The sequence below is a fragment of the Manduca sexta genome, chromosome 13 (assembly GCF_014839805.1).
Source record: "Manduca sexta isolate Smith_Timp_Sample1 chromosome 13, JHU_Msex_v1.0, whole genome shotgun sequence".
NCBI lineage: Eukaryota > Metazoa > Arthropoda > Insecta > Lepidoptera > Sphingidae > Manduca > Manduca sexta.
In genome coordinates, this window is record NC_051127.1 from 10,561,489 (window position 1) to 10,574,516 (window position 13,028).

A 13,028-nucleotide genomic window follows, 5' to 3' on the forward strand; every position below is an offset into this window, starting at 1 on the left:
AGTATATAAGGTTATATTCCCGTGACACACGTAAATGTCAATGTCACATTGAGAGCACCCACGAGTGTTATGAGAAATTCAAAATAATATAAATTATTGTTTTTGAGTTCTTATTAGCCCAGCTCGCTATAATGTTTCCTACCTGAGGTCTCACGTAATTCACCAATAGCTAGGTAATAATAAGAATAGAACATTTTCAAATCATGAAAACTGCTACTAGTTATTGCTTCAAAAGCGCTTTTTGACAACAAGTTGCTAAACGCACCGACCATCTCTAAAGTTTGATAATTAAATTTGACGTTTGTGGCAATGAAAATTCGTGAACTTGAAGGCTATAAGAACGACAATTTCCGTAATTCTTGTTCAAAACTTTCAAATTGCTTTTACTACAGGTTCAGTTTTAGTACGTTTTATAAATAATAATGTCTACTAGCATTCCGTTAATTGTTAGAATCTTAGCTTCATCTGTATCAGTAGCAAACAGGGCAGGGAAAATAGTTCGTGATGTTATGAACAAGGGAGAATTAGGCATAGTGGAAAAGGTTTGTGGTCATGATGAAGCATCAAAATACAAAGTCTATAGTACCTATCAATTTGCGGATAACGAGTTTTTTGTTGCAGGGTAAAGATGACTATCAAACAGAAGCTGACAGGTCAGCTCAGAGATGCATTATTGCGTCACTTGCAGCTTTGTACCCTAAACTAAATATAATTGGTGAAGAAGATAATGCTAATAATGTGGTAAGTATAGTGTATTAATTAGAAAGTTTTGCGGGTTGGTATGAAATAACTCATTGAAATATTTCTTTGCTAAAGTTTGGACAATAGGTTCTTATCATGCTCAAAATATTCATTCTTTAGCGTTAAATATTAAAGGGCATGGCGATTGGACAAATTTATACTATGGACCTCATATTAGGTATTCACACACTATAGTTTTGCCATAGACAGTTTGAAATACAGGATGGACAGACAGACACCTCACACTATAGTGCGGTCACATTCAGTTGATATGGGTTCACGAATTGTGCAATTAACGCATATATTTTTGATGTGCATCAATCCTGTTGTTTATAAGACTACTAGAGTACTTTTAAAGCCAGAAATTGCAAATAACTTTTACCATACATTTTGTATGAAATGTAACACTTAATTCACCTGCAAACTTATAGAATCTTTGTTAAGGGCTAATTTATCTAAAAAAAAATACAAAAACGTTTAGGGACTATACAATAAAGTATAAAACAGCTATGGGTTATTTTAGTAAATTTTGTACTGAATTTAGTGGTGCATTTTATATTACTATTTACTTCAGGGTGATGTATCCAGTGACTGGTTGGTTGTTGATGCTGACAAAGATGTATTGTCATTACAATGTCCTGTTCATCTTCAAAGTGTCAAGGAAGAAGACATTGTTGTTTGGGTAGACCCTCTAGATGGAACTTCAGAATATACACAAGGTAATCATAATATACTGGAGTTTAAGCATATTTATGTTATTGAATATGTTATGTATAAATATTTAGAAATCTATCTATTCAATGTTGGAATTTATGACACATCACATACACATCATTATTTTGAGGTGTTGATTTCATTATATTTATGGATAAAATTCTAGGTGCCCTAATGTTGAAGAAAGATCCATGGGAAAGGTGGAAAATGTATTTAACTCATCCTTTTATTAGTATGAAGTGGTATTTAAGTTTACTCCAAAACAATTATGGTAATAATTTGCTTAGGTATATAAGTTTATGTACAGTTTACATAAAGTGTTAACACATACTGGGATCTGGCATTTAATAATATAATGTACATAATATGTATGGAAGTCATATCAATACATAAATAAGTAATAATTGTCTCCAAACATATTCAAGTTTATTTGCTGTTTTTAGCTATTAATATGCATGTTGCATGTGGTGCAAATTTTTGTTTTTGTATGAAATTAAATAAATAAATTAATGTTGTTGCAGGGTTCCTTGAACATGTGACAGTTTTGATTGGCATATCTGTTAATGAAAAGCCTATTGCTGGTGTTATTCATCAGCCTTATTATAAAAATACTGTAGGGGAAGATGTGAAGGTGGGCAGGACTATTTGGGGACTTCAAGATGCAGGTGTAGGTGGCTACACTCCTGCACAACCCCCAGATTCACTAATCATCACTACAACAAGAAGCCATTCAAATCCATTAGTGGAAGCAGCACTACAAGTCATGAATGCCTCAAAAGTATTAAGAGTAGGAGGTGCTGGTTATAAGGTACATATTTTAAATGTTAAAAGTATGTTGATAAAGTAGAAATTATTTTTGACTAATTTATACAATTTCATGTTTAGGTATTGCAGTTATTAGAAGGAAAAGCTTCAGTGTATGTTTTTGCCAGCAGTGGATGTAAGAAATGGGATACATGTGCTCCAGAAGCCATATTATCAGCAGCAGGAGGCAAACTTACTGATATACTTGGAAATTTTTACAAGTATGGTGCTAATGAATCAAGACCAAATAAAACTGGAGTACTTGCGGCTGTTAACAATGAATTACATAGCTATGCTGTGAATAAAATACCACAAGAGTTGAAGGATGCTCTTGCAAACAAATAGTTTGCAGTTGTAAATAAAGAATGTAAATAAAAGATAATTATTTAAACCAAATACAGTATTTATTTATCCTTATAATATTAACAAAGTATATATTAAATGCTATGTCATATTAATTTGTAATTTATCCAAACTTTTAACACCACTTTTAATAAAATGTGCTCTTGGGTACCAAACAAACTTACACTATATGAAAAGATTTACTTAGAGTATATAGTACTTATTTACATTGTACCTTATCTTATTAAATATATCTTGGTTAAAAAATGTTAATCAGTTAGGTACTAAATTTTGGTGGTATCAAATGCAAAGTTTTCAATGTATTTACCTACACAATGCAATGACATGAATATTTTAACTTATTATACTATTAAACAAACTACAAAGTTACATTATTAAAATATTGTACTTAAGTATATCGCAACAAGAGGCGGTTAAAAATTTAAACGTGATATTATTTTGGACAATAAAATATTACGCTAGAATCTAGATCCACTTATCTATTACGTGCGGGGGCTACGGTCAATATACATTTTAAAAAAGTTTGTTTGGCACCTAGGAACCACAATTTTATTATTTTTGGTGTTGTAAATATATGTTTATACTGACTAAAGTATTTTCTTGCCTTTTTGATGTCACGTCCGGCAATATTTAATTCATTACTCGTAAATACCTGAACCGTGCCAATGTTAAAAAGAGGTGAAACCATGAGTCGAAATGAAATGCAATTACGAAATGCTAGTTAACTGTGGCAACCGGTAAATTATAATTGTTATGCTATAATAATCAAAATTGCTACAGTAAGTATAGGAAATAATGTTTCAAGTTGATACTCGAGGTATACAGATTTATAGATCTGGCCTTGCAGTGAAACATTTGGCGTTAAACGCTATGGCACCAAAATTATATTTATTGATACATACCAGTAGTTAAAACCATTTACTTACCTAAGTACCTACTGTTGAAAATTATTCTTTTATCTAAAATAATCTTTTAAATAAACAAAATAAATAAGTACTAAAACTAAAATAACATAGGTATTTATAATTTATTTCAGAGTAAATATAAATAATTATCGTTTATAAGCGGCGATAACCTAGTTTGGTATAGAACGGACTGCTGAGACGTACGTCCGCGGGTTCGAATCCCAAAGGGCACATACCTCTGACTTCTCAAAAATTATGTTTGTATTCTTTGTGAGTTATCGCTTGTTTAACAGTGAAGGAAAACATCGTGAGGAAACCTGCATACCTGAGAAGTTCTCTACAGGAACTTTGAAGGTGTTTGAAGTCTACCTATCCGCAGTAGACCAGCGTGGTGGTCTAAGGCCTAATCTCTCTCAGTAGTAGAGGAGGCCCGTGCCCAGCAGTGGGACAGTATATAATATAGAGCTGATATTATTAAGTAAGTAAGTAAAGTAGGTACATTATAATAAGAAACAGGTAGGTACTCAGGTGCGTTGGGTAATCGGGGATTCGATAATCGGCGTAACTTCGTATAAATCAAATAACTTGCTCTTGTGTTATAATTCTTGTTTTCTGACGTTTCCTGCGACTTCATCTTGAACTTACTCTATGCTGACAAGTCTTACGGTGCTAACAAACAGAATAAGTATCTGTATTTCGCCGTTCCATGTCAGATCCGGACTAACCCCGTGCAAGAGTTTGCCTAATTTCAATCAAGTATTTATTGTTTTTAATTTTCGAGTTATATAGTACCATAAAGCATACAAATGTTTATGCTTGTTTATTCAAATTTTTCGAAATACGTCATATAGATGCTGAGAACTGATCTTCACGAATACCTACAATTCTATTTCGTTAAGAACGGATTAAAATCATCCAATCTTACTCTTCTAAAATTATCGAGGTGTTTGTCAATATTTGAAGACGAGTCAACTAAGGAATTATGTTATCTTTTGGCTCAGGTGAATACCTGATTTTGTTGATTTGTTATGTATTTACACGCTTAACTATTATTTTCTAAAATAAAAAAATATATATCAACAGTATCACTTGTGTGGGATAAGATCGAATGCCTAGAACAAAATAAACAAACACACACACAAACAAACGGAGCTTATAAATATTTTAAGGAAATAATAATTTTCTATTTTTTATAATATTACCTAGATCGGACTATGCTCCTTTCATGGAATTTAGAATCTCCTTTTAGACTGTTTTAATGAGTAGTCTGAACTATACTCGCGAAGGTCCTACCTTTCTCACATATTTTTAAAATAATGCTACCCTTTTAAAGGCTTATAAAATATTAACTGTTATTTTTAAGGAAATAAAACAATATATTATTTTTTAGTACATATATTTAATAAAATATTGCCAAAATTATTTATTACGATAAATTCAATAAATTATTGTAAAAATATAATTCGCGAACACTAACACGCTGAAAGCGTCTGATTTTACACCAACGTACCTTTTATATTATAAAGATATATTTGTAAGGTATTATAATCGTCGTCACTGAGTACTTTAACCTTCAGTTACACTGATGACTCACAGTTTTTTTTTAACGCGAATGAAGTGATCCGAAATAATTTTGTATACATTATAATACCTCACAATATATGTAAACTGATCAAATTACTATCACAACCAGAATTTGACTAAAAAGAAACAATCGAACTTTAGTATCACTGGATCTGGAAATTGTTCGCCTATTTTTCATATCAATCAATTAGATTACCATTATGTGTTAATATATTTTAATAATAATGTTCGGCGGTGGACTTGTTTCATTTTGTACATTGGTTTTTTCGCGGGAACTCGGGAATAAATCCGTGTCCTGAACACATTAGTCTACTAGTCTAGTTTACAGCTTACTTTTGCGTTTTTGTAACATTTGTCTTAACTCTCTTCGCAGGATTTTTCCAGAAGCATTCTTAGGTATTTCGTTGATAAAAATAACGCCGCCCCGTAAATGTTTTGCCGGCGATACCTGATAAACGGAAATCGTATGTTTATTGGTTGTGATACACAACGTTGTATATTGATAAACAGTATTAAAAGTAGTTTGATAACAGTATCTAAGTGAATGTACCTTGGAAGCGATGTGTTCGACAAGTTCTTTCTCTGTGACTTTCGAATTTGGTTGCGCTACCACAAAAGCAAGCGGCAGTTCTCCAGCTAATTCATCAGGGAGCCCCACTACACCGCATTCCGCTACGCCTGAGTGCTGCAGTAACAATGCTTCTATTTCTGCAGGCGCCACCTGGATACATAATTAATTATAATCCATCAAGTCGTCCTTTTTAATCCCGACTCTATAGTAGGCCCCAATTTATAATTATTGAAAACATAAATCCGGCAAAGAATTTATCGAGTACAGATAAAAAATATCACGCTGCCATTTTAGATAACAACAAAATATGTATCATATTATAGCACATTGCCCGCGTACTTTCTAAATTGCCTTAATAATGCGTTACGTAAACAATGTACTTATAATAAAAAATACAATGGAACAAAGTCCAAGGTGAGCTGCCGTATTTTAATAGGAAGTTAAAAAGCTATTAAACAATTACGTACCTGGAAGCCTTTGTACTTTATTAGTTCTTTGAGTCTATCGACAATGTAAAAGTATCCGTCTTCGTCGTAGTAGCCGATGTCGCCAGTCCTGACATAGCCTTCGCTGTCGAAGAGCTCCTCGCTTGCAGCTTGGTCTCCCATGTAACCTTTCATACGCAATGGTGATTTTATCCACAATTCACCCTCTTTTCTTGGACCCAGTTTCTTTCCATTCTCTATATCTATTACCTTAAAGAAAAGTTATATTATTTACACGTTTCGCTCGAAAACTTCTGAGCATAACTGGTCTCAAAGTCTCATAAATAGCAAAAGTATTTTTTATTTTATCTTATTAAATTTCTTCACGAGATACTAAAATAACGCGAAATGAAAGATTGCTAATAGTCATTAAATAAATCAATTAAAACATCCTTTTAATCGTTGAAGATTTGGAAAAGGGGTATTTTTATTAAATATGTACGTGTTAGTAAATTTATATGAAATTAACCCGTCATGACTTGTCAAACAGCTACGCGTGTGACGGAAAAATAACCTTATTATGTAGTATATAAGGTTATAATCCCGTGACACACGCAAATGTCATGTAGCTGTCTTGGCTCGCCGGCGAGCCACGAGAGACCAAGAGTTAAAATATTACTAATTACGTTAACAATTCTTATATTTACAATCGCCTTTTTGATTAGTTAGCGTTAGTGACTAACGCATTTAGGCTATGAAGCGATACATTATCTATAAGTACTTATATATTTCTTGGGTTCAATACTTGGACAGTGCAAAAATTCATACACGTAGATTTTTTTCGGTTTCCATTGTAACTGAAGGATTCAATTATGCTAAAGTGGGATGACATAATACAATATGGTGGTAATAACCGACAAATATAGGTAAACCTTATCGTTGCATGCGTTATTAAACATTCAAAGTTCAAAATCGAAACACTCAACAATAGATAGCTAAAAATGTTGTTTCCATGATAACATAATTCACATTAAAATGTACCTTTATTTTCATGCCGGGAGCAGGTGTACCACAAGAACCAACTTTCTCACCACTTGTTAAATCTACGCAACATGCCATTGTTACTTCCGTAAGACCATAACCCTGTTTTATGAAGTCTATACCAGTTCTGTAATATATTAGAGGTAAACAAAAATAACATTCACAGTAAGTTCAAACCAAGCTCTACTGGTTGTTTAAGTATAATTAGAACTAAACAGTGTTACGATTAGTAGAATATAATAACTGTTACCTTTCTGTGACTGCTTTTTGTATCTCACTTGACAGAGGCGCTGCACCACACCAGACTTCGTGCAATGATGACAAGTCATATTTAAGTACTAAGGGGTTCTTAGCTAAGAACACAGCAAGAGGTGGCACAATTGTTGTCATGTTTATCTGCAGAAAGAAAATAATAAACAATTATAAACAGGCCAGAGTTCTTGTTAAGATTTTAATTTTGCAGTGATTTAATTTGTGTATTATGTTTAATTCTATCCTTTGCTTGTTATGATAAAAAATAGCAGTTTAATAAAATCGATAATTCATCAACCTAAAATATTATAAAGATAACATCTAATTACATCATATCACAATAGTACACTGAAAGTAAATAGTCATAGACATCTATATAGCCCAAACTTACCTTATAATTCTGAATGGTTTCTAAGAACTGTTCCCCATCAAAACGAATGAGGAAAACTATAGTAATATCCATAGCCATAACTGCAAATAGACTTATGAATCCATATGCATGGAACCATGGTATGAGTGCCAAACCATTGTGTACGGTACTATTTTTCTTCTCTTGTACACATGAAAAGTAATATCTGCAATGAGGTATTCATACTTGATTATAAATTATTGATTGATATGTAGTTACTAAATCAAGCATATATTAAAGCATAATTATTGTCTTCCATAGGAAAATCCCCTTAAGAAAACATGACTAAATGATGACTTACTTATAATGCGCACATAATGTCAAAAAATTTACATGTGTAAGCATGACACCCTTTGGTAAGCCAGTGGTGCCAGAAGAACACATTACGGCCACAGTATCAGTCAACCCATTAACATCAACCAGATCAAAATCATCTATATTAAAATGATCCTTTACTAAATCATCATACATAAGCCCAGGCACTACTTCATCTTCACCAAAGAAAATTATTTTTTCTACAAAGGGTAAGTCTTGACTACAATCATACATATTCTGAGCAGTTATCGGTGAAGTAAATATAAATTTTGGTTTTGTAATTTTCAATATGTGAGTTATTTCACCTGCAAAAAAAGTCCATTTGAGTTCCAAAACAGACAATCAAAAGAAAGAAGCTTCATTTAACAAAGTCTAAATTGTACTTTTTGAAATGATATGGTAGATGTAGTATGTGAATTATTAGATATGGGTAACAATACCTGGTGAGTATGTAATATTAAGCGTAGACAGTATTGCTCCACAGTATACAACTGCTAAGGATGATACAATAAATTCAAAACGGTTTTCACTGCTTAGAGCGACAACATCTCCCTTCTTTAAACCTAACCTTTGTAGTTTTACTGCCAAGTTTACACTGTTTTGGAGGAAATATTTGTATGATCTTTTCTCCCCAGTTTCAGCACTAATCTGTAAATGAAATATACAATCATAATATTATTAAGGGTTTTAAATCATTATAGAACCAACTCAGCTGTGACTAACTTTATATCTAAAATCTAGGGCCTATGAAAAATATTGAGCTCAGAAATTAAGAAATTTATTAATTAAAAAGTTTGTAGTGTAGCTAATATTAGTATTTTTATATTAAATGCAATACTGCATTTCCTGCATGTTAAAACATGGGAGAGAAATAAAACTAGTGCATTGTGGGAATATCAGTTGCATGCCTGTTGACCCTTTACGGATAAAAATTTTGTGTAAGAAAAAAGCTTAAATTTATTGACTCTAAACAACATAAATATTTAATGATGAGCTGATATAAACATCTTTTATATCAAACTTTATTAAGTACATGTATGAAACAGGTGACGTTTTATTATAATATTAAAAGTTATGAATACTTTTAGCTCGTATATCAGCAAATTGAAAAACGTGTGATCTCTTATCCTACGAATTATGAAATAATTTAAAGGTGTTAAATATTGGCATTATATAAATAATGACGGTACATATTGACAATACTTCATATTTCATTTATCGAAATAGAAGTTTTACATATATGTTATGTTACTTACCAATGCTATTTTATCTCCATTATTTTTTAACTGGTCAAATAAATATTGACCAAAAGACAGATGCGCTGGGATGGCTCGCTCTTCTGGACCACTAACAACATTGTTGTGTATAGAAATCGACATGATAGTGTTTATTATATTTTGCTAAAAAGAATATGTTATCGAAACTATATAACTGATTGAATAATAAATGAATAATGTGAAGTGAAAAAATTACGTTATCTTTTTTATTAAGTAAGTAATCTGTTCTTGATTTGATAATAAAAGATGATAAAAGGATATAAATGAGAAGATAATAATAAGGGGCTCATTGAGCGCCCGGTTTTATAGGTTAGAAAATATTTTTTTCATTTTCTGTTTATACGTCATGTACTTCAATGTCAGTAGCAGACAGAAGTCAGTAGCAAGGTTACCAACTCTTAAAAAATATAGCTCTAAAGCCACGATAAAATATCCCTAAATAGCCCTGAATGCAAATGCCCCAAGAAAAGCCCTGTCACTGTCACTATCAATGTTATTTTGTAGGTGTAGAATTGTATGTGAACACCTATCTAAGAATAAAATTCAAATAATTTTCCTGTTTTATTAAAAGTTAAATGCAGAAGCCATACCTGTAGTAGTGAGGATCAGAGAATTATAATACAGCGTCTCAGAACAATGCTTTTCATTGTTCTGAGACGTAAAGCGTCGATAGTGAATGAGATGTATTTGGAATTATTGCATTATGCTTTGTAGAAAAACTTAAACGTTTTGCGTTTTAATCGTTTTTTGGTCAGGCCAACAGTAATACAAGAAAATATATTTATGGCTCTAAACATAGCCCCAAATTTTTTTCAGCCCTGAAAAAAGCCCACTACACTTATTTTAGCCCTAAATTTAGGGCTAAAAGATCTAAGTTGGCCAGCCTGGTCTGTAGGTAGATAGCAGAAACACTTACAGGGTTACCAACTCTAAAAAAAAATTATTCCTAACGCTAACTCAAAAAACTCTAAAAACGCATGATTTCTAGGAAATCCCTAAAACCAGTTTTTTATTGTTCTAGCGCAGATTCAGGTTTATAAAATTTTAAGGCGCGTTGGGGTAAGATCGTAGGAGGTGTAACATCGTATAAATCAAATAATTTGCAATTGTGTTATAGTTTTTGTTTATAGACAACACTACCTGCGACCCCATCTTGTTCCCTACGTTACACTAGTTCACATGAATGATTCCGTCACGGTGCTAACAAACAGATTATTGGTATATAGTATCATAAAGGAAATAAATCTTGTGTTTTGTTTATCAAATTTGTCGAAACACCTATATTTCCTGAGATCCGAACTTTACGCATGCAATTATTTGTCGTTAAAGAACGGATAAAAATCGTTCGATCTAGCACTTGTAAAATATTTCAAGTTTGTGTCAAAATTTACACACGAAAACGTCTGAACTCAGTAATTATGTATTTTTTTTTAGCTCAGGTGAATGATCAATTTGTTTATTTGTTATTTATTTACACGTGTATGTACTATTTATTCGAATATTTTCAAAAAATTATCTACAGTGTCAATCATGCGGGGTAAGATCGTATGTCACAACTATTAAAAAATCAAAGTTCGCTACTAAAAATATCTTAAGATTTTTATTAAAATTTTTGAATATTTAAAAATTACTATCTAGGTCAGAATATGCTCTTTTTATGGATTTTAGAATCCCTGTATCATAGACGGTTTTAGATAGTGGTCCGAACTATACCTGTGAAGGTCCTATCTTTCTCACACATTTCTAAAAGTATGGTACTTTTTTAAAGCCTTATAAAACATTAACTGTTATATATAAGGAATTGAAAAAATATATTCCATTTAGAATATTTAATAACATCTAGCCATGTTAATGATTCATTTTGATAACTTCTATAGAATTCTTGTAAAAAAAAGAATTCGAGAACAATGTTTAACACGTCGAAAAAGCGTCCGATTTAACCCCAACGCACCTTAGTTGATGTTATAAATAGGTGTTCCATCATCTATACTTACTTTTATTATATAAAGCTGAAGAGTTTTTTTGTTTGAACGCGCTAATCTCAGGAACTACCGGTCCAAACTGAAAAATTCTTTTTGTGTTGGATAGCCCTTTATTCGTGGAGTGCTATAGGCTATATATCATCACGCTATACCCAAAAGGAGCAGAGCAGTAATGGCTTATCTCAGAAACTACCGGTTCGAACTGAAAAAATATTTTTGTGTTGGATAGCCCTTTATTTCTGGAGTGCTATAGGCTATATATCATCACGCTATACCCAATAGGAGCGGTGCAGTAATGGCTAATCTCAAGAATTACCGGTTCAAACTGAAAAAATCTTTTTGTGTTGGATAGCCCTTTATTCGTGGAGTGCTATAGGCTATATATCATCACGCTATACCCAATAGGAGCGGAGCAGTAATGGCTAATCTCAGGAACTACCGGTATGAAATGAAAAAATATTTTTGTGTTGGATAGCCCTTTGTTCCTAGAGTGCTATAGGTTATATATCGTCACGCTATGACCAATAGGAGCGGAGCAGTAATGAAACATGTTGCAAAAACGGGGAAAATTTATTCGTTTTGAGAGCTTCTCTTGCGTGCGCTGCGTAAACGGTTAAAGTTATGCAACAATAATGTATCACGGGATTGTTCCTCTTAAAAAGTTCTACAAAAACATATCATAAAACAAAGTCTACCGCTGCATCGGTCTGCCCGAATGTGTTAAACTCAAAAACTACCCAACGTATTAGGAAAAAATTTGGTATGGAGACAGTTTGAGACCCTGGGAAGAACATAGGCTCTCGGGAAAATATATAGCGTGACATTTATAACGGAAAACTTTAGCCCGAAAACCTTTATAACGCGGGCGGAGCCGCGGCCAAAAGCAAGTTTTAAATAAACTAACATTTAACAAGAACCAACGTATTTTCAGCATAAAAATCGTTCGTAAATCATAGCATAGGCAAAGTAAATAGTCATCACAGAATGTAGTTGACAGATTTTTTAAGCCCCTTTTCTTAAGTAAAACTGGTAACAATTGTTTTTGTATGTAAGTAACTCCTCATTCTTAGTAGCGAGAAGTTGAATTAAAAGTCACTTAAACGCTAGGTTCACAAATAAATATGATTGTAAAAATAAATTTAAAAATGAAAACTCTCCTAAAAGTATCTCTAAAAAACCTTATCCCACCAATTATCTATTCAATTTAGGTAGTGTTGCCCAAATTCAGTCTTGGTCTTGCAGTCTTGGTCTTGTTCTTGCGTTTTTGCAAGACCAAGACCAAGAACAAGACCGCGTATTTTTAGCAAGACCAAGACCAAGACTGACCGTGCAAGACTTGAGCAAGAACAAGACATAGCCTGCAAGACTCTTGCGTCTTGCAGCTAGGACTTAGCGCTATTTCACTGAGTAGTTAGGTGTAACAGTTCGGTGTATAGGTAGGTACGCTTAGGAATTCTATGAGACGCACAAAACTGTATCAAAGAATATGAAAAACTGGACCTATGCGCATTACGACTAATACCATAAACCTAGCGAATAAAAAATATCCGAGTTGGAGGAGTACCTGAGAAAACCAAGAACTGCCAGCTCGGAAGACATTTTAGATTGGTGGAGGACGCATGAGACAGAGTATCCGATTTTATCG

General features: G+C 32.8%; 3 protein-coding genes across 6 annotated transcripts in view; 1 reads left to right on the forward strand and 2 right to left on the reverse strand.

Moving 5' to 3' along the window:
• The window catches only part of LOC119188469, a 246,457-nt gene that overhangs the window by 83,770 nt on the left and 149,659 nt on the right, over positions 1-13,028 (reverse strand). The window lies entirely within an intron of this gene.
• Positions 128-2,655, forward strand: LOC115452277 (3'(2'),5'-bisphosphate nucleotidase 1). 2 transcript variants are annotated; one of them, XM_030180754.2, is made up of 6 exons: positions 128-542; positions 622-741; positions 1,316-1,460; positions 1,622-1,726; positions 1,977-2,263; positions 2,341-2,655. In XM_030180754.2, the coding sequence occupies exons 1-6, from the start codon at positions 423-425 to the stop codon at positions 2,602-2,604; spliced, it is 1,041 nt and encodes a 346-aa protein (XP_030036614.2). In that variant the 5' UTR covers positions 128-422; the 3' UTR covers positions 2,605-2,655. The 2 variants fall into 2 exon arrangements, with proteins under 2 accessions (XP_030036614.2, XP_030036615.2); XM_030180755.2 differs by lacking the exon at positions 1,622-1,726.
• Positions 4,907-9,738, reverse strand: LOC115452267 (4-coumarate--CoA ligase 1). The gene is made up of 9 exons (XM_030180741.2): positions 9,381-9,738; positions 8,565-8,772; positions 8,111-8,429; positions 7,792-7,975; positions 7,399-7,544; positions 7,149-7,275; positions 6,150-6,377; positions 5,662-5,832; positions 4,907-5,559 (listed from the first exon to the last, which is right to left on the reverse strand). Exons 1-9 carry the CDS (start codon positions 9,501-9,503, stop codon positions 5,434-5,436), a joined length of 1,632 nt encoding a protein of 543 aa, XP_030036601.1. The 5' UTR covers positions 9,504-9,738; the 3' UTR covers positions 4,907-5,433.

Excerpts from the sequence above, each read along its gene's own strand:
- LOC115452267 (XM_030180741.2), bottom strand. The coding sequence starts at position 9,503 with ATGTCGATTTCTATACACAACAATGTTGTTAGTGGTCCAGAAGAGCGA. Across the intron at positions 5,833-6,149 it reads TAAAGTACAAAGGCTTCCAG|GTGGCGCCTGCAGAAATAGA; the intron begins GTACGTAATTGT and ends TTATGTATCCAG. Across the intron at positions 5,560-5,661 it reads TCGAACACATCGCTTCCAAG|GTATCGCCGGCAAAACATTT; the intron begins GTACATTCACTT and ends TCCGTTTATCAG.
- LOC115452277 (XM_030180754.2), top strand. The coding sequence starts at position 423 with ATGTCTACTAGCATTCCGTTAATTGTTAGAATCTTAGCTTCATCTGTA. Across the intron at positions 543-621 it reads AATTAGGCATAGTGGAAAAG|GGTAAAGATGACTATCAAAC; the intron begins GTTTGTGGTCAT and ends TTTTTGTTGCAG. Across the intron at positions 1,727-1,976 it reads TTTACTCCAAAACAATTATG|GGTTCCTTGAACATGTGACA; the intron begins GTAATAATTTGC and ends ATGTTGTTGCAG.